The 27,372-nt window shown below is 39.3% G+C and overlaps 1 protein-coding gene across 2 annotated transcripts in view; it reads left to right on the forward strand.

The window, feature by feature from the left end:
* TMTC2 (transmembrane O-mannosyltransferase targeting cadherins 2) overlaps window positions 1-27,372 on the forward strand; it is a 446,864-nt gene that overhangs the window by 154,882 nt on the left and 264,610 nt on the right. The window contains exon 2 of one of the 2 annotated variants that reach the window (XM_016923925.4): window positions 13,863-14,433. The exons of the other annotated variant lie outside the window; for it this stretch is intronic. Coding sequence (XP_016779414.2) covers window positions 13,863-14,433 — 571 coding nt within the window. The remainder of the gene's footprint in view (window positions 1-13,862; window positions 14,434-27,372) is intronic. 2 annotated transcript variants of the gene reach the window in all.

Below are 27,372 nucleotides of genomic sequence, written 5' to 3' on the forward strand. Positions count from 1 at the left end.
AGCGATTCTCCTGTCTCAGCTTCCCAAGTAGCCAGGATTACAGGTGCCCGCCACCACGCCCAGCTAATTTTTCTATTTTTAGTAAAGACGGGGTTTCACCATGTTGGCCAGGCTGGTCTCGAACTCCTGACTTCAAGTGATCCGCCTGCCCTGACCTCCCAAAGTGCTGGGATTACAGGCGTGAGCCACCGTGCCCAGCAGGACTCTTACTTTCCAGTGTCCACATCCATATCCACTTACTCACAGAGTCATGATGAGGCTTGAAGACGATCATGAACCTGAGTACATTTTGTAAAATGTAAAAAGGTGATACAAATACAAGGTAGTATTATAACAGGAATACCTGTGAGGGATAGATTGGCAACATGTAGAATATTTTAAGTACGAAAGGGTAAGGATTATTGCAAACATTTGTGTAAAATAAGCTTCTTGGCTATTCTGTATGGCTGCAGGAGTTCTGGGTAAAGAAAGGTGATTTGGGCCGGGTGTGGTGGCTCACACCTGTAATCCCAGCACTTTGGGAGTCCGAGGCGGGTGGATCACTTGAGGTCTGGAGTTCAAGACCAGTCTGGCCAACATGGTGAAACCCCGTCTCTACTAAAAATACAAAAATTAGACGGGTCTGGTGGCAGGCGCCTGCAGTGCCAGCTACTTGGTAGGCTGATGTACGAGAATCGCTTGAACCCAGGAGGCGGAGGATGCAGTGAGCCATGATCACGCCACTGCACTCCAGCCTGGGTGACAGAGTGAGACTCGGTCTTGGGGGGAAAAAAAAAGTTGATTTGGTTAAGACTCAATTCAGAGAAGACAGGAGTATTAGGTGAGCAGATAAGCTAAACATCTGGATAATGCATCATGAATGTCTTTCCACTCTCAAGACTTCTTTTCCTAGAGCCTGTTAGTTTCTCCCTTTAAAACTTTTTCCCCTTTTACTTTCCTGGTCTGGTAGTTTTCAGGCTGAGGAGTCAGTGGATTCACAATCAGTGTTCATAGCCAGAGGGTACTTTTCCTATTTACCCTAGGTGAAGATTATGACCCCACAGGATGTGAATTTTTTTAAAGTAATACTTGAATAGTTGGAGGAAAATTGCCATGTACTTTATCTGTTCTGAAATGTGTACAGCACATGCGTAAAGGCAAGTATTTTAACTGGGTGTATTCTTAGCTTGCCATGCCTGCATCCTTAGAGAGTACATTTGGATAATCAAATCCCTAGGCACAAAGATTATACCTTTTGTTCTGCAAAAGCACATAGACCAAGACCGTGCACAAAATAGGTGTTATTGGAATCTGATGGTTATAGTTACGTTCTCTCTTTTAGAATCTAGTATTCCAGCTGGGCGCGGTGGCTCAAGCCTGTAATCCCAGCACTTTGGGTAGCCGAGGCGAGCAGATCACGAAGTCAGGAGATCGCGACCATCCTGGCTAACACAGAGAAACCCCATCTCTACTAAAAAATACAAAAAGTTAGCTGCGCTTGGTGGCGGGCGCCTGTAGTCCCAGCTACTCGGGAGGCTGAGGCAGGAGAATGGCGGGAACCCAGGAGGCGGAGCTTGCAGTGAGCCGAGATCGCATCACTGCACTCCAGCCTGGGCGACAGAGTGAGACTCCGTCTCAAAAAAAAAAAAAAAAAAAAAGAATCTAGTGTTCCATAGAGCTCATTCATTTTTGAAAGCATCGAACTTCATAAAAAAAAGTATAATCTCATATTCATTCCATCCCTTGAAATCAAACAGTAATCATGTTTTTAATATAGAAAAACTGTAAGGGGCCGGGTGCGGTGGCTCACACCTGTAATCCCAGCACTTTGGGAGGCCGAGGTGGGCGGATCACTTGAGGTCAGGAGTTCAAGACCAGCCTGGCCAACATGGTGAAACCCCATTTCTACTAAAAATACAAAAAATTAGCTGGGCGTAGTGGCGGGCGCCTGTAATCCTAGCTACTTAGAAGGCTGAGACAGGAGAATCGCTTGAACCTGGGAGACAGAGGTTGCAGTGAGCCAAGATCGTGCCACTGCTCTCCAGCCTGGGTGACAGAGCGTGACTGTCTCAAAAAAAAAAAAAAAAAAAAAAAAAAAAAAAAAAATATATATATATATATATATATATATATATAACTAGTCACACATTGCAACATACCACAAATCCTCAAGACCTTATTGTAGGGGAAACATAGTATTAGATGTAAAAATTTTGAAAATGAACTTTTTAATGTAGCTATGAGTTGATGAAAACCTACAAAATCGAAATTCATAAATTATGTAAACAAATGCACTAAAGTGGTTCATGTACAGTACCTGATTTAACTTTTAGGTGTGAGAAAGCCTTACAATATCCCTTCTAGTTGTTTCTAATTTCAAATCTGGAAAATTAGAAAAAAGTTATTTTCATTAAGCTTTTAAATTGAGACTCTGATACAGTGTAGTACAGTGAGAAGGAGGTGAGGTGTACTGATTTATGTTAGGATGTTCTGATATGGATATAGTGACCAACTGATTATGTGCAAAATATTTATACTGTTTTTCATCATGCAAATTGCAAGTCTGTGAAAAGTAGCTCAAGTTGTTTCACTCATTATTTTAATCAGTGAAAGTGCTTAGAGTGTGGTATTTCTCATATTTTCATGTTGTATTAGTTTTTGCTTTAATTTTGCAAAATGCTTTTCATATAACATTTAAAAACATCTCTAGGTAACTCAAGTTTTAATTATATGTGATAAACATTCTTTTAAATGGTTTATTAGTTTTCAGGGTCACAGTGTTTTGTGTGTGTGTGTGTTTTTTTTTTTTTTTGATATTTCCTGTAGAAATTGTCAAAATGACAGCATTGCTTTATCGGGGGAACTAAAGATATTTTTAAAAATATGTAGCCAACATTCTACTTCCTCATTTTCTCCTACTAAGAGGAAAGAGTGCCAGTGCCATGGCTCACGCCTGTAATCCCAGCACTTTGGGAGGCCGAGGCAGGCAGATCACTTGAGGTCAGGAGTTCAAGACCAGCCTGGCCAACATGGTGAAACCCCATCTCTACTACAAATACAAAAATTAGCCAGCATTGTGGCGCACACCTATAGTCCCAGCTACTTGGGAGGCTGAGGCAGGAGAATCGCTTGAACCCAGGAGGCGGAGGTTGCAGTGAGCTGAGATCATGTGACTGCACTCCAGCCTGGGCAACAGAACGAGACTCTGTCTTTTTTAAAAAAAAACAAAAAACAGGAAAGATTGTCTAGGTAAACTTCTTGACTTGAGATGAGAAGGAGCTTCCTCATCATCCATGGAAGCTCTATGAAGGCAAATCTCCAACATCTTGGGGGCTGAGTTTAGCTGCAGCTGGGGCCATTTTTAATCACAAGTTGACTTTTCTTTTTTCTTAGGGGCCTAGGGTTAGGGAAGTATATCTTGCTGTGCAGATATAGCTCATAAAATTCCTTTATTGCTTATCGGAAAAACTCCTAAAGGGATGGAAGCGGGATCCACTAAGAATATTCCTGTAGTTGGAAGACTTAGCATTCGTAGAATTTTCTCAAAACCAGCAGTTATTCGGGGTCGCTGACCATTGGGTGTCTGACAACAGGCTCTTTAATAACTTCCTGTATTCTCTTTTCATTCAACATATGTGTGGTAACAATTTATTAAGTGCCAGCATTTATTAATGCTTACAAAGATGTCATTTTTGTCCATGAAAGTTTTACAATCTAGTAGGAAGAGATCAAGATAAAAACAAGCAAATTTGGAAAAGTGTTACCAGTGTAATGATAAACGCTTGTCCAAAGCGTAGTGCCTTCCTTTACCCTAGGGACCTAGAAACCTAACACTGCCCCTAACTACCCAGCACCCCACACTGTAATTTATTTGCCCTACCTTAATTTCCTACAGGAATCTGAAATACAGTGCTCATCCCCAAAGTAAGATGAGCTTTAGATGCATAGTATTTCTCTCATTCTCTTACCCTATTAGCCAAGTATTTGCATATTAACTGGAGCTTTCTAAATATAATGGCTTATCCCTAAAGAGGTACTCTAATGAAGGGATTATAGGTTAAGTGGCAAATGAGTGCCAAAGACATGTGGCTAAGTCAGTTAACCTGATGGTTTTTCACAGTTAATTATCATTGAGTGAGAAGAGGTTAGTGGCCTGAGTGAACCACTTTTAGATGAAAGTGAGAATTCCCTACATACTTAAAGCAATCTAGAATTTTCCAAAACGGTAAATGCAGTTTATCAGTACCAATCATCTCTAATTAGAATTTAATTTATTAACCCAGCAATCCCATTACTGGGTATATACCCAAAGGATTATAAATCATGCTGCTATAAAGACACATGCACACGTATGTTTATTGTGGCACTATTCACAATAGCAAAGACTTGGAACCAACCCAAATGCCCATCAGTGATAAACTGGATTAAGAAAATGTGGCACATATACACCATGGAATACTATGCAGCCATACAAAAGGATGAATTCATGTCCTTTGCAGGGACATGGATGAAGCTGGAAACCATCATTCTCAGCAAACTATCGCAAGGACAGAAAACCAAATACCGCATGTTCTTACTCATAGGTGGGAATTGAACAATGAGATCACTTGGACACAGGGCAGGGAACATTACACACGGGGGCCTGTCAGGGGGTGTGGGACTTGGGGGAGGGATAGCATTAGGAGAAATACCTAATGTAAATGACGAGTTGATGGGTGCAGCAAACCAACATGGCACATGTATACCTATGTATCAAGCCTGCACGTTGTGCACATGTACCCTAGAACTTAAAGTATAATAATAATTTAAAAAAAGAATTTAGTTTATTAGATACATATTGAGTACTATGTATGTTAGGCTCCAAAAGATAAATAAGATGCCTTTTCAACTTCTAAGGAGTTAGCAATATATTGGGGAGATGAAGTTTCAAGACAATAAATGAATCAAACCTGAAGATCATTGAGAGATTCATGTCCAGCCAAATTCCTGTCCATCCCATGAAGAAGAATCATACATGACAGAGTAATGCCAGTTATTCCTGCTGCTCCATCCCTCAAGCTTCATTCCATCCATACTTAACTGTATTTTCAGATCTTAGACTTGCCATGCTCTCTCCTGTCCCAGAGTCTTTGAAAATATTGACTGTTGGCCTGGAAGTATCGCCACAGTTTCCTTTCTCCTTCATTGAACTTTTTACATGTATGCAGATATGCTTTCCTCCTGGAAACTTTTGACCCTCTAAGACATTGGGCATCTGTTTTGTGTTCTCCCATACCAGTCATTATTTGTATTAGATAGTATTTATCATACTACAGGGAAACTCCTTGTACATTTATTTGCCTTGTCTACTTGGCTGAATATTTAATGTCAGGGGCTCTATTTTGCTCATCATTCCATTTGCAGTGTTCTTCACAGTGCCTTGCTTATAAATGAATGAATGAATAAAGGAATGAGTGAGTGATTTTCTCTGGACAGACATTCCATTTTATTGGGCAATGATTTTCAATAGAGACAGAAGAGGGAATGTTAAGATCACCTGTGTGCTATTTTCAAAGCATACATTTCTTCCCACTCCTGAAATATCTCCCATATATCATCCCATTTAAGATCCCTGATATTTGTAGCAAGCAGTCAGTGTTGTTAATGGGAATGTGTCAATACTCAAAGTCAAAAGCCAGCATATTCTGCCACAATAACTAGGAAAGGATTGAGAGGACAGTGGCTTTGCAAATGAGCATTGGTTGTTGAAGCATATTTGGAAAGATGTAATGGTAGAAGGATAGTAATCCAGGTAGAGGGGGAAAAGAAATGGTTTGAGCGGCAGCATAGAGGAAGGGAAGTTTGGCTGAAATTAGCATGCATATGGAGAAGTGATGGGAGACTGGCCTTGAGGTCATCAAGAGGAAGGCTGTGAATGCGAGCTGTGAAGGTTGTTTATTATGGTAAGAAATAGGGCATAATGAGGGACCTTTGTGGAGAGGAGTGCTGGTATTAGAGTTACATTGCAGGAAGTTTTTCTATCCATAGCATGCATAATGGATCAAAGTGGGAATGAAGGCAGGCAGGGATAGCTATTTAGTTCAGTTTAACAATATTTGTTGCATGCCTAAGATGTGTTGGACACTGGGAGAAAAGACATAATTCCTTTCCAGAGGTGACCTATAGCCTAATGAAGGAAAGAGAAAAAATGATCAGGCAGTTTTAATAAGCATGCTAAGCAATGCAGTCAGAAAATAAAGCAGGCCTGAATGAGGGTAAGAGAAAAGGGAAATTAGAGGCAGATTCAAGGGAAACTTCTGAATTGAATTTTCTCTGAGGTCCTGAACAGCTTTAAAATGTCCTTAACCAATTTAAAAATAGATATAGGAGCAAAACCATAAGAAGCTGTCATGTACAACCTTAATTTCAGTGATGGAAGAATGATGATATTCAATGATGAGATCGTATGAAAAAGAGATGGTTTGTGGGGAAAATTAGTTTGGATTCAGACTTACTAAGCTTAAGGTACTGAAACTACCAATGTTACATGGGAATTACACAGTGCCATACTATTTAATACGCTTTTGGTTGCAGATGTCAGAATAGCAACTCAAGCTACTTTATGACTAAGAGGCATTTACTGGCTTATTTGACAGTATAGTACTAGCTTCAGGTATGATTGGATCCGGCTACACTAGGAATTGCCTTTATCTCCTTGATTTTTGTTCTTTTATTTTGGTTTCACCCTCAGGCTGACCCTGTCTTCAGGCAATTCTCAAGCAGCTCTAGGATTTTTAAAATTTCATTCTTAAAAGAAGATGCCTTTTCCTAGTACATAGTTGGTACCATATTGACTCCTGCTGCCCTTGCTTGAACCTAAGTCAATTGTGTGGCCAGTGATGGGGGTGGGGAGATACAGTACATTAATCTTTCATCTGGGGGTAAGGGCAGTGTCATCCTACCCACGTGGACTGAGAATAGATGTGGGCTATTCTTAAAAAGAAAACCAAGACACTGTTACTAAAAGGAGGGGGTCTGCAAAAACATGTAGTGTCCAGTGCACAATGCTATATAAATTCCAAGCATTTTAAGTTAACATTGCCTTGTTTGATTTTTAACATGACATTTTGTGAAAAGCGTCATTAACATTATCTGTAAACCATAGGTATGGAAATGGAGCTTTAGAGAGGCTAATTTGCAAAAGCAGCACACCTAGTGTTAATAGAAGACCCTGGATTCCATTAATCTTTCTTCCATTCAAATGTGGATGTCAAATGGACAGTTGGAAGTGTAGGCTCATGAGCAACACCCAGGCTAGAGTGGGTGGAGTCATATAATGGAGAAGTCATCCCTTGAGTTGCAGTTGTTGGATATGACCACCAAAGAGGTGGAAATTGCAGAGAAAAAGAAGGTCAGGCCATGGGACCAGGAGAGAAACAGCCACATTTGGGAGGGTTAGAACAAGGTCCTCAAAAAGATAGGAAGAGAATGAGAAAAGTAATGAGAAGAGTAATGTGCTAAAGACTACAGTTATCACTTCATAAATGCTTATTGTCTTTTTCAAAGTATCAGGAAAGCTTAAAGGAATTTTTAGTGAAATATTCATGACCATGATCCACTGATTTTGGAATGCTATAAACATGATGAAAATAACACTGTGGGCAGGGCACAGTGGCTCACGCCTGTAATCCCAGCACTTAGGGAGGCTGAGGTGGGCGGATCATGAGGTCAAGAGATGGAGACCATCCTGGCCAACATGGTTAAACCCCATCTCTACTAAAAATACAAAAATTAGCTGGGCGTGGTGGCGTGCTCCTGTAGTCCCAGCTACTCAGGAGGTTGAGGCAGGAGAATCACTTGAACCGGGGAGGCAGAGGTTGCAGTGAGCTGAAATTGCGCCACTGCACTCCAGCCTGAGTGACAGAGCGAGACTCCATCTCAAAAAAAAGAAAACAACATTGTGTTTGCATTGATGGCTAGCATCAGTTGTTTGGTGTTGATGATGATAATAATAGCTAACATGTGACCGGGTGCTGTGACTCACGCCTGTAATCCCATCACTTTGGGAGGCCGAGGCAGGCAGATCACCTGAGGTCAGGAGTTTGAGACCAGTCTGGCCAACATGGTGAAACCCCATCTCTACCAAAAATACAAAAATTAGCCAGGTGTGGTGGTGGGCACCTGTAATCCCAGCTACTGGGGAGGCTGAGGCAGGAGAATCGCTTGAACCCAGAAGGTGGAGGTTGCAGTGAGCTGGGATCATACCACTGCACTCCAGCCTGGGCGACAGAGTGAGACTCTGTCTCCAAAACAACAACAAAAAATTGCTAACATATGTTACCTATGTTACATACTCACATTATGTTGCATGTAATCATTTACTCTTCACAATGATCCTATAAGGCAAGTATAGTGCTCTCTAGTTTACAGTTGAGGAAACTAAGGTACAGAGAGGTGAAATAACTGTGTCTGCTGTCTCACAACTTTAGTGTATCCAGTTGGCTACACAATGGATTTTCTTAACTGCTGCATTGCACTGGGCAGCACTGAAGCAGGGCAGGTTAACAAAGGCCAGTCTTTTTTCTTATCTTTCTTGCAAAGAACATTTCAACCTACTGTTATTTATTTATTTTTTTAAATTTAAGTTTGGCCTTTGCTTACTTTCAAGTAGAACAATTGAAAGCATGTCAGAACAGCGCCATTTGATGTTGGAAGAATCTAAGCGTCATTCCTGCTCTGAAGGACTACTGGTCATTACTTACATGGGTGCTTATAACTGAAAAGGTCAGGAGACAAAAAAAAAAAAAGCTGTGAGAGAAAGACACACAAGGACAGTTTGGGTGGCAGTGTCACATCATTCATCAGTTTTACAATAGTGTTGGCCTTTGTCAACATTTTCTAAAGGAAAAATCATAAGGCAACAAAAACAAAGAGCCACAAATGAACAAACCTGGACACAGGTTAAGACTTCCTTGAAGACTTCAGAAACTATCTTTTTTTTTTTTTTTTTTTTTTTTTTTTGAGACGGAGTCTCACTCTGTCACCCAGGCTGGAGTGCAGTGGTGGGATCTCGGCTCAGTGCAAGCTCCGCCTCCTGGGTTCACGCCATTCTCCTGCCTCAGCCTCCCGAGTAGCTGGAACTACAAGCGCCCGCCACCATGCCCGGCTAATTTTGTGTGTGTGTGTTTTTAGTAGAGACAGGGTTTTACTGTGTTAGCCAGGATGGTCTCAATCTCCTGACCTCGTGATCCATCCTCCTCGGCCTCCCAAAGTGCTGGGATTACAGGCGTGAGCCACCGCGCCCGGCCAGAGACTATCTTTTTGCTTCAAAAGACAGTTTCTCAGTCCTGTGTTCTCTAGGGAATTCTGCCAACAATTGTTTTTTTCCCATATCTGCTGCTCTGAGTTCCTCCACCTTTCCTAGAGTGGAAAATATCCTGATTCCTTAGTGCCTTTCTGAATTTTCAACACCATTTCACGGAAGCAACCTCAAAAATTATATCAGCATGAAATTTTGTTTTGAGTCAAGGTGTTTCATTAGCTGTGAAATAGCAGAAGAGGTTTTACTATTTCTATTTTGGACTCATAGAAGGAAATGCAAATGGATCAAAATCTATTATGCTTAGGTTTGAATGACTCCCTTTTTCTTATTTTGCTGGAGGATTACTCAGATTCTATTAAGGCCCTGTTGATCTGTATCTTTCTTAATAGGATGTTGAGGTGGTGTAATGCATCCCTTATCACTGACCTGCATGTGTGACATGACTTGTATATTAAATTCCAGTACATTTTAGTCTTCCATATTTTTTATCATAATATTCATTGGTTAAATAAAATCCTACTTAAGCAGATAACACACATTGGAGAATTTTATCATACTAATGTCTCCCTTAGTATAGTATGTTTTTCACATGGATGAGATACTCTTTTGCTCCTTCATTTTTGTTTTATTAGCTATGTTTGTCTTTTTTTCCATGTAAATTTAGGGCTGTGTTTCAAAGTTTTTTTTCTTTTTTTTTTTTTTTTGAGACGGAGTCTCGCTCTATTGCCAAGGCAGGAGTGCAGTGGCGCGATCTCGGCTCACTGCAACCTCCACCTCCCGGGTTCAAGCAATTCTCCTGCCTCAGGCTCTTGAATAGCTGGGATTATAGGTGCCTGCCACCATGCCTGCCTAATTTTTGTATCTTTAGTAGAGATGGGGTTTCACCATGTTGGTCAGGCTGGTCTCAAACTCCTGACCACAGGTGATCCACTTGCGTCAGACTTCCAAAGTGCTGAGATTACAGGCATGAGCCACCATGCCCGGCCTCAAAGGTTTTTTTCTCATGGTAAAATTATGAGATGTGTTAATTGTGTTCTTTGTGTTGAAACCCTTTTTGGTGGAGGGTCTTTGGATGTAGTATATCTCGTGGCTGCTGTAGGCTGTTAGATTTATTGCTATAAAGATAAATTCCAGCAGCTTTGAACAGATTTTTTAATGGGTGAATTTTTTGTCAAAAGCCTTTACATAGTTGGTCATGGCATTGAACTAATAGCATGTAGAAATCCAGGTTTGGAAAAGATGATTCTTCATTCTTTGGGATCTGCCACAGAAAGGATGGCGTATTACTCTAAACAAAGCGTGCCTCACAGTTTTTCTCACTGCCTTGACAAAGCCTTATCCCAGAATGGTTTGCCTTTGAGCTCTCCACTGCCCTGGCCTTGATGGTATGAGGGTTTCTGGATTGATATTAGAGATATTTACATCAATATCTAGGTTAATGTCTAGTTGAAGCCTGGGTTTCATTCTCTATTGCTTGAAATAAGCTCTTTCTGACAACACTCTTTGGCAGTTTGGCAGTTGTTTTTTTTTTTCATATTTCTTTTAAATTTTAATTATAACCCATCAAGTCTTAAGCAATTACTTCTGGGTAGACTCTTGATGAATGTCATAGCAGGGTGTTTTAATTTAATAGATCCAGAATAACATCTGGTTCTAATATTTTAAAAGCCAATTTATATGGAAATTTATTTAATACACAGTCAATACATGGAGACTTGCAAAAATCAAAATCAAAATGGAAAATCAATCTACTGTTCTGTAATAGGTCTTCTTTTAATAAAGGATTTTGCTCATGACTGGGTTCAACTGTTACTAGTTAACACTCAAAATATCAGTTTAGAAAAGGTAGCAACTTATTTCTCATACTGAAGAAATAGGAGGTAGTTAGCCCAGGGTCACTATGGTCTTTTGTAACAGGGACTAAGTTTCCCTCAATCTTACTGCTCTGCTCTCTGCATGATTTCTATTCCTAAGGACATCTTGTGGGCCAAGATGGCTGCTGGAACTCCAACCATTATATATGTGCTCCACTCAGCAGGAAGGAGGAGGGTAGGGGTGGAGGGGAGGGGTGGAGGGGAAGAAGGCTAAGCTTTTCCTGTTAAGGACACTTTCTGGAAGTAGTAGACAAAAATTCATCATATGATCATATTTAGTATGAAGGGAAGATAGGGAAATAAATTTTTTTCTAAATGACCACATGCCCAACTAAAAATTAAAGTTCATTTGTATGGAAAAGAGAGAGAATAGATATTGGGAGACAGTGAACCATCCCGGCCACATGGAGTAATTGAAGATTTTCACAGATCTTTTGCCTTTTTATTGAACATTTAGAAAAGTCAACTAGTTCTTATTAGTAGATAATATATGTATTATTATATGGATTAGCATGGTATTTGGCACATTGTATATAATCATCAACTTCTGATCGGCCTATTTTAATTCTAACCCCAAAATGCACCTAATTTCCTAGGTTATGGGTCAGGAAGACTTTAATAAGGGACTTTTCATAGATTGTATCCTAGTCTTTATATAATAATAACAGCAGCAGCTAACAGGGCAGAGAGATCATTTGCACTAGGGTGTCCAGAACACTCATGTATATGTAAAGCACTGTTCTCTGCTTCTCTATATAGAAGACAAATGAACAATTATACATGTTTATTAAATGATTTCAAGGTAAAACTATTATCACAGAAACTGAAGCTCAGAAAGGTTAATTGGGAAGCAATCTAGAGAAGCAGTTGAAAACTATCATGCCTAGTCATTTGAACTCAACTAGAATACTAACTCAGTTATTTCCACTGGTGAGATCACCTTAGATGGGTTTCTTAATCTGTTGAGTCTCTGTGATAGTTTGTTTTTGCGGTCAGGCAGTGAATGAAAGAGTTAGGACTCAGGAACGTTTTCCCTGAATCCAGGGTTTTTCCAACCTGCTTTTCGGTAATACTCATGTGGAAATTTCTCTGATCACACCTGCCTCACAAGAGAAGGCAGAACTGGTGGAGGGCCTAGAGTTGAACATCATTAAGACAGTCTCCCACCACATAGTCTTTATCCACACAGATGCCCACAGCTCCTTAAAAAGCCCTGATATCAGACTAGGCAAGAGTTTTATAGTTCTGGAGTTCTCATTCCTGTGCCCTTACTAACTCATGTGTCTCTTATATGTTCTGTAAATACAGAGATAGGTTCACTAGGGATACAAAAAGACTCCAAATGCCACTCTGTTCTCTGGGAGGATAGTGGCACAGAGCCAGGATGTTCCAAATTGAATAATTTAATGCCACATTCAATGTTTGTACCTTATCCACATATGTCAGTACTTTTGAGTCTTTAATCCTTTTCTTTATATTCACTTTTTAATTTTCAACAGCTTTATTCTGAGCCATAGTTAGGAAATCCAGCTTTGATATGGTAATGAAATTTACTTTCAAATAACCTTAACATGAATATAACCATTACAGTTTTTACAAAGTGCAGACATCTTTTTACATGTCCCCAGTAGTAGATGGATCATATTTTGGGAAACCCAGAATAGTGGAAAGGGAATTAGCCATGAAGCTCTGTGTTACTGTTCTCAACTTGTGTGACTCTGGGCCAGTTATTAATTAATCTTTCTGAACCACAAACTTTCTCACTTGAGAGATGTAGAGAATAATATCTACCTCATCAGTGTTGCTCTAAAGATTAAATGAGATGTAGCCAAGGAGACCAGCATGGTGTTTGGCAGTATATCAATTGTTTAGCATTAGTAGGTCCTTCCTTCTTGAAGTCTGTTTGAAAATATCAGGCATGCAAATGGAAACCATCCTCAAAAGCAAGAATCAGTGAAGCACCATGAAGATTTCTATAGAGGATAGTAAGTCCCATGAAAGCTAAGAAGTGGGAAAGGCTGAAGTTTATTAGAATGCAGTAGGAAGGGAAACACTGGATAGGTGGAGAGCCATTCTTCCTAGTCTTTCCAGTTATCTGGGCCCTTAATACTCAACATGTGGTCCAAGGACCATCAACATCAGCATCACCTGAGAGCTATTGGAACGTGGAATCTCTCTCTGGCTTCTCCCCAGGCCTACTGAATCAGAACCTGCCTTTTAACAGGGTCGTCAGGTGATTTGTATGTATGAGAAGCACCGGGCACTGATATTCCCTGTAAAATTTATTGATTTATTTCTAGTAGGAGGCTAGTCCTTGCATCACCTGGGCCTTGCTTCTTAAAAATGCAGATTCTCAGGCCCAGCCTCGATCTGGAATATTCATTTTTAGCCAGTATGTCACATGATTTTCAGGGCAGTTGTTTGGCAGACTGCTATATTAAGGCTTAAACCAGTTGAAGAACTTTATTCTTCAAAGATATTTGCATTTCAACAAGGAAGGAAGCTTTTAAGGAAGAGAAAAACAACCCTCATTGTGGTTTTAGTAAGCATTAAGGGGAGGACATGAATTCAGTTTATATGTGCCTGGAATCCCATCACAAAGCTACATAGTAACAAAGCTTCTGAGAAAGGCATTATCTTATCAATGTCATATTTTTTCTTTCTTTTTGTGTTTTACATTTGATTTTTTTTAACGTTTTGTTTTTTAGCCGTGCTATCAAGACTAATCAGGACCTTCTCCCAGAAACTCCATGGACTCACATTTTCTACAATGATTTTTGGGGGACTCTTCTAACCCACAGTGGCAGCCACAAGTCCTACCGGCCACTCTGCACTCTTTCTTTTCGCCTGAACCATGCCATTGGAGGGTTGAATCCCTGGAGCTACCATCTCGTCAATGTCCTGTTGCATGCAGCAGTCACTGGTCTCTTCACAAGCTTCTCCAAGATCCTCCTTGGTGATGGATACTGGACATTCATGGCTGGCTTGATGTTTGCTTCTCACCCCATTCACACGGAGGCAGTGGCAGGAATCGTGGGACGAGCCGATGTCGGGGCCAGTCTCTTCTTTCTCCTCTCCTTGCTCTGCTACATTAAACACTGTTCTACAAGAGGCTACTCAGCCAGAACCTGGGGCTGGTTCCTGGGGACAGGACTGTGCGCAGGATGCAGCATGTTGTGGAAGGAACAAGGAGTGACTGTTCTCGCAGTTTCAGCAGTTTATGATGTCTTTGTCTTTCACAGGCTGAAAATAAAACAGATATTACCTACCATTTACAAAGTAAGTGATTGTTGGCTCTTGAGCATTGGATTACTGAGTAATCTACTTGCTTACTCCTTTGCCACCATTTAAAAAGCAAATTTGTTCCTCTGCAAGCGGAATTTAAAATAAGTTCCTTTTTGATCTTCAGTAAGTGGAAGTGTCCTTTTGACCTTTGTACTAAGCAGGGTTTTAGTCACTGATTGTTTTATTTCTCTGGTTTCTTACTTTCATGATTTCAAGGGTGGTAGAAGAATAATTTTGCCTTGTAAAGAATATGCACCTTTATTATTTATTGAGTTTTTATTTCTATATTTCTGCACAAATTGTCTATAATCTGATAAATTGTCTATAACGTGTATTTGTAAAAAATAACACGGCTGATAATAGAGCTAGATGCTAGACTTTACAGGGGAAATCCTCTGCCATTTGTTAATATTACTTTTCCTGAGTTGACTTTGGAAAACAATCCTTCCCTTTAGTGCACTGGGAAGTCAAATTCTTAAACAATGAATCATACTCACCTTTTCCTCATGGTAGTGCATAAGAATAGAAAAGTCAAAACAGAAAATGGTTATTATTGAGTTTCTCCCTGTGGCCAATTAAGACCTTTGCCTTAGGGCATATTTGTTCTCCCGTATTCCCTTAGTGGTATCCAGTACAAAGTTGTTTGAAGGCCACAGAAGCATTTTAGGATCCCCATACACTTGAAGAGACTGAGCAGTTTTCTGCTAGAGCATTAAGGAGAGGCATTGAGCGGACGGGGCATCTTGAGAAATTGTCTGCCTTCCCATCTCCCCATCCTCCTTCACTCAGAATAAACTCACCATTGCTTTGACTTTGGCGTGAAGACGGAACTGGGCCAGGGTTTGCCAACTTTGGTCATGTTTTAGGCAGGCTCCCGCCTATCTTTTGGATACAAGTGAGGAATTAAGGTTTTGGATACTTTGCTATGAGGAAACTGTCAAGTTTTCCTAGTTTTGACTACTTTTTCACCATCGATTTCTAATTTTATTTAAAATTGAGAAGAAATTTAAAAACAAATTGAGGCAAATGCAGTTCGAAACATTAATTTTTTTAAATGCCCTTTTTTTTTTTCCTCTTAAGAGTCAGAGTGATCTCTGCTGTGCTTTTTCTCTGCTGGAAACCTAACCTTTTCACTTAGAGTATTAAGGGCTTAATGAAGTTCTTTTGTGATTTCAATTAAATGCTGAAACTTTAAAAGAAACTCTGGTTAGAGTTTGATGCTTGAAAACAACATATGGTTTGAAAGTCAAGCTCTTAATTTCAAATCAATTTTAATTCTTTGAAAGAGATTTAGAGAGAGTAATTGTTTTCATCTAACCCAATGTCATCGACAATAGCAAACTTTGTTTTATTAGAAGTACAACTAGGAGAAGTGTAATTCATGCTCTTTGTCCTTAGGGAGGTTATGATGTATTTGAGGATGCAGGCTTAGTGCTGGCTGTTTCAGGACCTTGCATTAGTCGCCTGTGAAATATTGTGATTTTTTTTTTTTTTTTTTTTTGACGCGGAGTCTCACACTGTCGCCAGGCTGGAGTGCAGTGGCGCCATCTTGGCTCACTGCAACCTCCGCCTCCCAGGTTCAAGAGATTCTCCTGCCTCAGCCTCCCAAGTAACTGGGACTACAGGCACATGCCACCATGCCCAGCTAATTTTTGTATTTTTAGTAGAGATGGGGTTTCACCATATTGGCCAGGATGGTCTCGATCTCTTGACCTCGTGATCTGCCCGCCTTGGCCTCCCAAAGTGCTGGGATTACAGGTGTGAGCCACCGCACCCGGTTGTGATTTCTTTTACAGAATTTCCATCTTACCATCTCATAAGTTAGGGAATTATTTGGCTATGATGATTCAGGATTTACTTGCAGGACCTTACGAAGTTCTCTGAGAAATTTACAGTCCTCTAAGCATATTTTCAAGGGCAGAGTTGCCCACTGCAGTACTCCTTCCTAGAAATATGTTCTATACAATATTTGGGACATACTTATAATAGAAAATTAATCTTTGTTTCTCTGAAATTGAAATTTATCTGGGCATCCTGTATTTTATTTGTCAACTTTATTCATGTAACAGCTGCTTCAAAAATAAGAAATGCCACTAGCAAGGAACTCTTGAGACTAAAGAGTGTGAAGTTCCCCATGTTAAGAGAAAGGACTTAATACTGTTGAAGGTTCAGTGTCCTGAGAAGTTTCCAGATGGCTCTTTGCCCAGACTCTCTTGGCGATCACCGCTTGCAGGGCTAGGCAATGGCAGCAGCAAGGGTAGTGGTCGGGGGCAGCAAGACTTTGTCTGATATTTGCTGTTCTATCGTAGCTCTTTCTGTCATTCTTAGGTTTGGGGCCAATGAGCTTAATAAGAACATTGGGGATAACACATTTTATAGATTTTTGTTGTTGTTGTTGTTGTTTTTGAGACCGAGTCTTGCCCTGTCGCCTAGGCTGGAGTGCAGTGGCACGATCTCAGCTCACTGCAACCTCTGCCTCCCGGGTTCAAGCGACTCTTCTGCCCCAGCCTCCTGAGTATCTGGGATTACAGGCATGCGTCACCAGGCCTGGCTAATTTTTGTATTTTTAGTAGAGGCCAGGTTTCACCATGTTGGCCAGGATGGTCTTGATCTCCTGACCGCGTGATCCGCCCGCCTCAGCCTCCCAAAGTGCTGGGATTACAGGCGTGAACTACCACGTCCAGCCCATTTTATAGATTTTTAAGGACCTGTAGGATCATCTTTGCCACTCTCTTCATTTCCATCTGGGGTGTGGAGAGCCAGAGATGTGTAGGTAACACAGAAAATGATGGAATCACTAGGACTGAAGCACACATCTCTGACTATCTGGTGATATCTTTACTACACTCTGATAGTTTGAGGAACAAATATAGGTAAAGTCAATTGACTGCCCAGTAGAAAGGAAACTAATATGGAATAGAATCTTAACTCAACTTGGGCTGATTCCATGATCTATTTCTTCATCTGGAAATGAAGGCAGCTATAGTTCTCTCCCAGAGTTGTGAGGCTTATTTGAAATTGTGGGGGTGTTCAGTGTGAGCTGAAGTGTCCAGTATTTGGATGATACCTAATACATATTAGTTGAAGTGAAAGAAGAAATGTCGATGGAAATTTTGATTCTTTATCTTTTGGCCTCTGCCTTCTTAAGGTGAACTGCCAGTAGTCTCTACACATAGAGTTGTTTGACAGCATGTGAAATAAGGACTGCTTAGTAATTGACCAAAGCTGAAGTAAACAGATTTAAGCACAAACTTTCATTTAAAATCTCATGCTTGTGAAGCTTGTAAACACTGATATAGAATCCATAGGAAAGTTATAGAAAATTCCATATTCTGTCTGTAAAATATATAGATTTCTATGCCTGGGGTGAGTTAGAGGAGATTCTTTCTGAAGTAGTCTGAAAGGCTTTAGAAGATCCATTCGACCTTAAAAAGTAATCATCTTAAATATCTTGCCAATTAACTCTGCATCCTAGTTATCATGGTTTGCCGGATGAGATAAACTTCCTTGCCCTGTTAAAACATAACTTATATACAAATGGAAAACTGCAGTATACAAATGTTTAACCCTGTTACTCAAATTAGAGAACACGCTAAGTAATGAAAACCTAAAAATGGTGGCCCACTTAAAGCTGGAAATTATTAAGGCCAGAGGGGCAAGGCTCTTGGCTGAATTTGGCCAGTTTTGATTGCAGTTTACCTTTGTCTTAGGTGTTGCTTAAGCTTGATTCTACATCCGGATGTAGTGATCAGACCAAAGCTAACAACCCCATACTTCCAAACCATTTACGGAATTTGTCTTGAGAATGATTTCTGAGAATGGGAGTTTATATTCTGTTAAAGAATTTTGGTTAATCACCAAAAATGTTACAAGACTCATGCAAATGATGTGCATGTCATCAGACTTTTGCAATTTTGCAAAGGAAATATGAAAGTTATATTTTTATTTGATAAAATATATGGGAAATAGTAAGTTCTTGGCATGTAGTAGATATTTTATTTAGTATTTAATAAACAGTGTTTATATCTGCCAAGCACTATTCTTAGTGTGCTAAAGATGTTAACTTATTTAGCTTATGTAACAAATGCTCGTTGAGATAAGTAATATGACTTACAAAATAATATGGTTGAATGCTGACAAACTATAATTTTGTCAGTAGTTAATTTTGTCAGAAAACATTAAGTATAAAATCTTCAGAAGTATGAATAAAAATCAGTGTTTTAGAGTAGTCTTAGTTCTTAGCTTCAGGATTTAGTTTAATATATTTCTTACATTATCCTTGTCCTTCACCATACATCTGGCTTAAAGTAGGAACTTAGTAAATTATTGAATTCACACTTAATATTTACCTTTTTAAAATATGTGGCTGAAATGTTAAAGTAAAGTCCTGTACTCTCCCCTTTATACAATGAGAATTTCATTCCTGAGTTAGTGGGGTCTGGAAGGTAGGGTTGGAAGACATGTATGTCAGAAAATAAATTTTCTTGACCTCTCACTAAATGATTGTTTTAGCATTACTTAGATTACTTTCACTCACTTAGTTTTATGTGGTCAAAAAATAAGGGGGGAAAAGCCCTTGAAATACACTTAGCCTTGCAAATAAATACTAGACTTTTATCTGCCCACAAAATTTTTTACAAGCCTCTCATGACCCCAGGAGGTACATGGGTAATAAAATCAGTAAAAGCAACATTTTTCTTACCCAACGTCAGTCATTGCTTGCCTAGTGGCCATTTTCTGTGCTTATTTAACATCTGTTAACTGTTTTAATGTGGAAACATCTCTTTCCCCTTTATTAGCCTCATAACCACTTATTCAGTTACAGGTGGAAAATTTTAAAAATCTGAAAGTCAATGTAGCAATACTAATACTAACACAAGATAGTTTAGAAAAATGAAGCCCTTTTAGTTTGATGTTTTTAAAATTTCTCTAAAGATGATTACCTTGGTTTTGCTAAAGTTTATGTAGTTGGTTCCAAGATGTGCATTATCTAGGTAATCTCTTTTTCTTAAAATTAAATTTTGTGACTCTGTTTCAATAAATAATATTGTTATATGGGAAAATTGGAGACATTGAGATTTTCCAGTCATCTCTTTCTAGAAATAATTTTCTTGTTTTAATGCTAAGCAGAAAGTGAATGATGGAGGTTGCCCATGGGCAATGAAGTTTACCTTTGTCTTATGTGTTGCTTAACTTGATTCTACATCCAGATAATAGTGTTCAGATCAAAACTAACAACCCCATATTTCCAAACCATTTATAGTAGGGTTTATCTTGAGAATAATTTCTGAGGGTGGGAGTTTATATTCTATTAAAGATTTTTGGTTCATCACTGTCTGAACACTAAAGGTATTGAATGTAGTGTTTCTGTACTTCTGACTATTTTGTGTGGCTTTCTCTATAGAGAAGAGCATGCGAATAGAGATGCATAGCCTGCAGGTGTTTGCATATTGAATCCACATGTGCTTTTTCCATTAGTTGCTGGGGATGGCTTTGATGGAATCTGTTATCATTTATGGCATTGTCCCTTTTGTTTCTAGACTAGGTTGTGGTTTTGCCTAAGTTGTGACCCCCCCCCAATATCAATTGCATTGAATGAAATATGATATATTTACCGTTTGTGATTTTCCATACTCAACACCTGTGCCACTCTCCTCCAAGTAGTATTCCCACTTTTATGACCCCCTTTCCTTTCATTTGCCTTACACTTGACTTTGCGAGAATCCAGATGTAGCAAGATGCTCTGATTCTGATCACAATATTTCTTAGCTTTATTGAAACTGTAGGGCTGTTTGTTAGGCACTTACGAATGAATTTGGATTTCCTCCCAGTAAACTTGTGGCATTTAATATTCATGACCTGTAGTACTATAAAACTTTGAACAGCTGCCAACACGGCTAGCCAGATAATACCACAAATAAAGTCAATGTTCAAAACTATTTTACGATTTAAAAAGTCAAAGATTAATAAGATATTGTATTCCTGCAGGCTGGCTCCCTTGTTCAGCTGATTTAAGGTGATTCTGTATTCCAGTTGCAGTTTAAGTTCAAGTTAAGTAATTTAAATTTGGGAGTCTGACTACCATTGCAAGCATCTATAATGCTTGCATTACACTGTTAATACTTGGAACAACGATCTATTCACAAATTATCATTTAAAAAATTCATCTTTGTGCCAAGCGCTATAGTAGGTGATGTGGGGATTCAAAGAGGAATCAAAAGGAACATGCCAATATGCCAGGACTTTATAGAGTAGTATGAAGTCAAGAATAGTGCATGTAAATATAGAATTGAAATTCAAGCTGGGAAGTGGTGAGGGTTATAAGGGAGCCATTGAGAATGGTGGGGGAGTTGAGAGGAAGGGGAGGTTACTTTTGGTTGAGGGGATCAAGAAATGCCTTCTGGAGCAGAGACATTTGAGTAGAACCTTGCAGGGTAAAGATACAGGCATTTGTAACTGGAGAGGTGAGGAAGAGTAAAGGGTACAGCATGAGCATTACACAGAGGAAAACTCACAGAAAATTACTGGGTACCATGGAGCAGTTGTTTTGGCAGATACACAGAGGACATGGTTGATAGAGGAAAATGAGTCAGGTAGGGTAGATTGAGACCACCTGGTATGTATAGTGATATAGGGGCCTTCTGTGGTATATTGTGGCTCCCAAAATGTTGGGAAAAAATGCATGGTTTCAAAATGTGCTCCTACTTTTGCTTGTCCATGGAAGGAGCCTAGGGATACGCAGGTCAGCTCCGTGTAGCCACTCGGGAGTCGGGGGTGAGGGGAGGGGGGAACTATCCCATCTGTCTCCTAAATCTGAGGGAGGGTTCCTTTGGTGATGAACTGAAAATCCTCCTGAAAGCTAGAGTTGAAGTTTTATATCTCATTCATATCAGTGTATGTCACATTCTTTTTTTTTTTTTTTTTTTTGAGAGACGGAGTCTCTGTCTGTCACCACGCTGGAGTGCAGTGGCGCAATCTTGGCTCACTGCAACCTCCGCCTCCCGGGTTCCAGCGATTCACCTACCTCAGCCTCCCGAGTAGCTGGGACTACAGGCACACACCACCATGCCCAGCTAATTTTTTGTATTTTTAGTAGACATGGGGTTTCACCATGTTGGCCAGGATGGTCTTGATCTCTTGACCTTGTGATCCGCCCGCCTTGGCCTCCCAACGTGCTGGGATTACAGGCGTGAGCCACCGCGCCCGGTCTACATTTTTTATCATTAAATAAAAAACATTTATTTTTGGAAGACTAATGTTATTGTACTTTTTACTGAATAATATTTGGCATATTATTCTACAGTCCTCATAAGAAAAATGGAGGTCTTTAAAAGCTTTCTCAGCTGGATGCAGTGGCTCACGCCTGTAATCCCAGCACTTTGAGAGGCCAGGGCAGGCAGATCACGAGATCAGGAGTTTGAGACCAGCCTGTCCAACATGGTGAAATCCCGTCTCTACTAAAAATACAAAAAAAAAAAAAAAAAAAAAATAGCTGGGCAAGGTGGAGGGGTGCCTGTAATCCCAGCTACTCGGGAGGCTGAGGCAGGAGAATTGCTTGGACCCAGGAAGGCAGAGGTGGCAGTGAGCCGAGATCGCGTCGCTGCACTCCATTCTGGACAACAAGAGCAAGACTCCGATAAAGAGTGAAGACCCATCACTGTGCTGTATTCAGGAAACCCATGTCACGTGCAGAGACACACATAGGCTCAAAATAAAGGGATGGAGGAAGATCTACCAAGCAAATGGAAAACAAAAAATGACAGGGGTTGCAATCCTAGTCTCTGATAAAACAGGCTTTAAACCAACAAAGATCAAAAGAGACAAAGAAGGCCATTGCATAATGGTAAAGGGATCAATTCAACAAGAAGAGCTAACTATCCTAAATATATGTGCACCCAATACAGGAGCACCCAGATTCATAAAGCAAGTCCTTAGACACCTACAAAGAGACTTAGACTCCCACACAATAATAGTGGGAGACTTTAACACCCCACTGTCAACATTAGACAGATCAACGAGACAGGAAATTAACAAGGTTATCCAGGAATGGAACTCAGCTCTGCACCAAGCGGACCTAATAGACATCTACAGAACTCTTCACCCCAAATCAACAGAATATACATTCTTCCCAGCACCACACCGCACTTATTCCAAAATTGACCACATAGTTGGAAGTAAAGCTCTCCTCAGCAAATGTAAAAGAACAGAAATTATAACAAACTGTCTCTCAGACCACAGTGCAATCAAACTAGAACTCAGGATTAAGAAACTCACTCAAAACCACTCAACTACATGGAAACTGAACAACCTGCTCCTGAATGACTACTGGGTACATAACAAAATGAAGGCAGAAATAAAGATGTTCTTTGAAACCAATGAGAACAAAGACACAGCATACCAGAATCTCTGGGACACATTTAAAGCAGTGTGTAGAGGGAAATTTATAGCACTAAATGCCCTCAAGAGAAAGCAGGAAAGATCTAAAATTGACACTCTAACATCACAATTAAAAGAACTAGAGAAGCAAGAGCCAACACATTCAAAAGCTAGCAGAAGGCAAGAAATAACTAAGATCAGAGCAGAACTGAAGCAGATAGAGACACAAAAAAAACCCTTGAAAAAATCAATGAATCTAGGAGCTGGTTTTTTGAAAAGATCAAAAAAAAAAAAAAAAAAAAAAAGCTTTCTTTCTCCTGTGTCCCTTCTCCCAACCTTGATGAACAATGTTCAGATATTACTGTCAATGGCTACAAGTACAAAATACCTCTTTGTTTTGGACTGTTTCATACAGGAAGATAGAAAAGACATTTTTTTAAAGGGTCCTTTTTACAGTACAGCATGAAATATTCTATCAGCACTGAATTTCAACCAGTTAACTCAATACTCCGTCAGTGAAAATGACACGCAAATTGGATCTTGTGATGAATAAATAATGAGTCTCATTGAAATCTTCTATGCTATTCTCATAACACTGTGTCTGGGATGCATATTACATCACTCAGCTCAATTTTCAATACCTACTGCCTGGGGGAATCAAATTGACTGAGGGGGATCCGATGGATATCAGGTTACTCATACTCAAGCCAGTATTTTCAATTCACAGAAAATGATGTGGTTTGCACAAATTTGAAATCCATTGTCATTACCTAGAAGTTCAGTTCCTATCTTAAATGCTTAGAATGGTGGAAATGATAACTTATTGTTGATTTATCAAATGAAATTTTATAGAAAGCCAGATTCCATGAGTACATTAGAGATTCCTTAAAAGGCATGAATGGGGTGGGGTAGAAAAAACTGACTTATGTCAAATGCATTGATGGTTCAAATACATTTGAAAGGTGATACTATGTTAAGGTTGCATAGGATTATAAGTTTTATTTTATTTTAAACAATCAGATTTTGTACTTAATGGTCATAGTATTTCTTTCTTCAAAAAGGATAATAAGAAACCAAAAGGGAAGAATAGCATCTTCGAAGTCAGTGATGATTTGGTGGTAGGAAGGTCAGTGTGCCCTTGTTCTCTGGGTTTGTCTTTACAATGCTGCAGTACCCAGATGGCTCCTGTATGCTCTGTTGGTCTGATTATAACTCTTGCATCAAGAGAAATAGCATGAATTCTGAATTTAATACATGTTTCTTCAGTAATTATGGTCTTGATTAGTGAAGTCAGTTTCCGTTCCAAAGGACAATTTCTTTCTTTCTCTATGTGTTGATTCACTTAATTTCAGGAATCAAATAAAATGCAGAGATCATAGTATTTCTCTTTGTTGTGATGGGGGATCTGTGTTGTCTGTGTTTTGGTATGTGGTTGTCAATTTTGCTTATGATTACTGTAAATTAAAGAAAACAGTACAGATAACATGGGGAAAATGAAGGACACCTAAAAAATAAATGACTTAGTTCCTACTTAAGGGAGCACATGGAAAATATATCCTGAATTCCCATCAAACTATTGCTAAATATAAAGTACAAATAAGTACTTTTAATATAGAGACCTTGATTATATGCAATATCAGTTGTGGATATTTAAACATAATTCAATTTTGTGTATTTAAGAACTGAAAAAAAGATTATACCAAGGTTTCACATGAATGATTTGAGTACATTTCCATAACTTTTATAAAATGGAAAACTCAAAGTTACATGAAAACCTTATTTCTCCTAATTTCAAGATTCAAGTAAAAATTTGCCCATTTATATGATCCACTATATGTAGTCTCTTCTTAAGCTCTCATGATATATTGTAATAAAAGCTAAATATATTTAATATTGTGAAAAGAACTGCTGTTTACTTTGAATAACTATTTGGTATTTGGCTAATCTTTTCATGCAGAGATGCTTATAAGGCTATCGGGGAAAGGCCATTGGACTGGTGCCTGCAGATTTAGATTTAAATAGAAACTCGGTCATTTTCTAGCTGTGTGACCTTGGGGAAATTTCTAAACTTCTTTGAACATCAGTTAAATGCCCTGTAAAATCAGGGATATAATATCTTCGCTGTTTTGTGTTAGGTATGAATATAGTAAATGTGTACTCTTTTGCCACGTCCCTGTCTTATAGCAGGTATCATCATTGTCAGCATTCTGTGGCATTTTTGTAGCATTTTCAGTAATGGTGATCTTTTTATCTGTCATTTTATGGAGCACTCAATTAGCATGGCTACGGCTATTCTAGAACCATATAGAGTAGTTAATGGAATGCATGCTGAACTGTCAATCAGCAAAGAATGGAATGCTTGCTATCCTGTTCACCAGTGCTGATAATTGAAAGCAAGCTGAGGAAAAGCCTTTTTCAAGGTTAATTCTTCTGAACAACATGATTTGATAATTTATCTTTTGTTTGATTGAGATTGATAACAAGTACATATGCCAGTTTTCCTCCATTGGTAATATCTTGCCCTCATCATCATCTCATACTTTCAGAGCCTGCTTTCTTTTCCCCTTTGGGCTCAGGAGGGTGCTGTTGCTTATATATCTGAAAATGGAGGGGAGACAGGTTTTTCTGTTTTTCTCCCCAAACCACCCTGTTTCCCATATATTTTCTTTTAGCAAGGTTTATTGTAGGGAGCAGTAGTTCAGTAACTGCAATAGTTTGCAGGTTCAAGTCTCTCTCTTTTTTTTTTTTTTGAAAAAAAAAGGGAGGCACTATTATCATCTAAAGGTTATTCTTCCCCAACCTGGCAGGCAATGTTGTTGCAGCTGATCCCAGAATCTCTATATAATAAACCTTTTCAGGGAAACGTTGAGTCTGGCTTTGTTGTTGTTGTTGTTGTTGTTCAGTGGTTTATTTTCTCACCTCCTGGAGCGACAACAGGAGGCAGAAAATTTTGTCTTTAAAGCAATACTGTTTTCTGGCTGCCAAAAATATTTCATGAACTATTTTGGACAACTTAATAACACTCAGACCAAATTATTTTTACAGAATCCTATATCTTGGTAACTTTGGCTTACTGAGACAAATCTATAGATAAAATTGGTTTTGGATTTCAGAAAATTCAATACATAAAAATATGATTTACTTGACAGATGATACATGGGGCGAGTGGCAGGGGTGACCATTTACTTTAAGAAGACTTGGGGATTCGTCATGAGTTTTCTTTGAGTACCCCAAACTTGGATGATCATCAGCTGCTTATGGGGAAATTATTTTAGACTAGAGATGACAGCACAAAACTGGAAGCTACCGAATAAGAATTTTTTGGTCTACTTACTTTTGTTTGTTTTTAAGGACTTGAGGGGAGAATTTCTGGAGGTGGCAGGAGGGAGACATTTTTAAAAAGCTCTTCCAGTGATTTTGATGAATAGCTAGGTTTGGAACCCACTGATGTACATTGAGAATCCGATTCCCTCCTATAATGACATTAAATATTATAAAAATTTCACAAAAACACCAATATTTTTATAGCTGGAATGGTATACTAGAAACCATTTGTCCATCTCCACAACACCACTCTCTTAAAAGAATTTGAGGCCGGGCATGGTGACTCACACTTGTAATGCCAGCGCTTTGGGAGGCCGAGGTGGGTGGATCGTGTGAGCCAGGAGTTCGAGACCAGCCTGAGCAACATGGTGAGACCCCATCTTTACAATAAATACAAAAATTAGCAGCATGCAGTGGTGTGCACCTGTAATTCCAGCTACTTGAAAGGCTGAGGCAGGAGGATCACTTCAGTCCAGGAAGTGGAGGCCGCAGTGAGCCATGATTGCACCACTGTACTCCAACCTTGGTTACAGAGTGAGACCCTGTTTCAAAAAAATAAATAAATAAAAAATAAAAATAAAAAAAATAAGAAAAGAATTTGAGGCCCACAAAAATTAGGCCCACGATTAGTTGAGAGGGGAGACAACGGCATATTCTAGCCTCTCCCAACCAGGTTGAATGCTTTTGTCACTGTAAACATATTTCTCTTTTAATGCTTAAAAAATTAGTTTATGGACATTTTCAGTTGGCCATTTGCACTTCAATTAGACTGGAGACTAGTATTGGAATTCCATGTACCTGTCACTCAAATTCATCATTAATTAATTACAATTCTAATTTTTATTTCACCCTGGGTTCTTTTTTCCTTTGTTAATAATTCCAAGCTTCCTCGTGAAATTGAGCTGTTGGTAGTTGTTTTTTGTTCCCTTCCTCCCAGGTTCCTCCTTCCCTCCCACCTTAAATAGCTTCAGATAGGGTCTCCTTATTTGCATTTTGTCATCCTAGTGCTCCAGCTTGATTTCAGCTCACATTCAAATGGAATGTTTGCTTCTGCAAATAACACAAGCTTAACGCAAAGAGACTAAAATCACAGTGTATTTTTCTTTCTAATTTGGTTAATTTCCTTTACTAACATGGTGTTACTGTTTGAAATAGTTTATCCCTCAGTAGAGGTCTCTTCTCTTTCATGCCAAACTTAAGATGGGTTTAGAAGTGGAGAATTAAAAGTAGGGC

Source organism: Pan troglodytes, chromosome 10 (assembly GCF_028858775.2).
Source record: "Pan troglodytes isolate AG18354 chromosome 10, NHGRI_mPanTro3-v2.0_pri, whole genome shotgun sequence".
NCBI lineage: Eukaryota > Metazoa > Chordata > Mammalia > Primates > Hominidae > Pan > Pan troglodytes.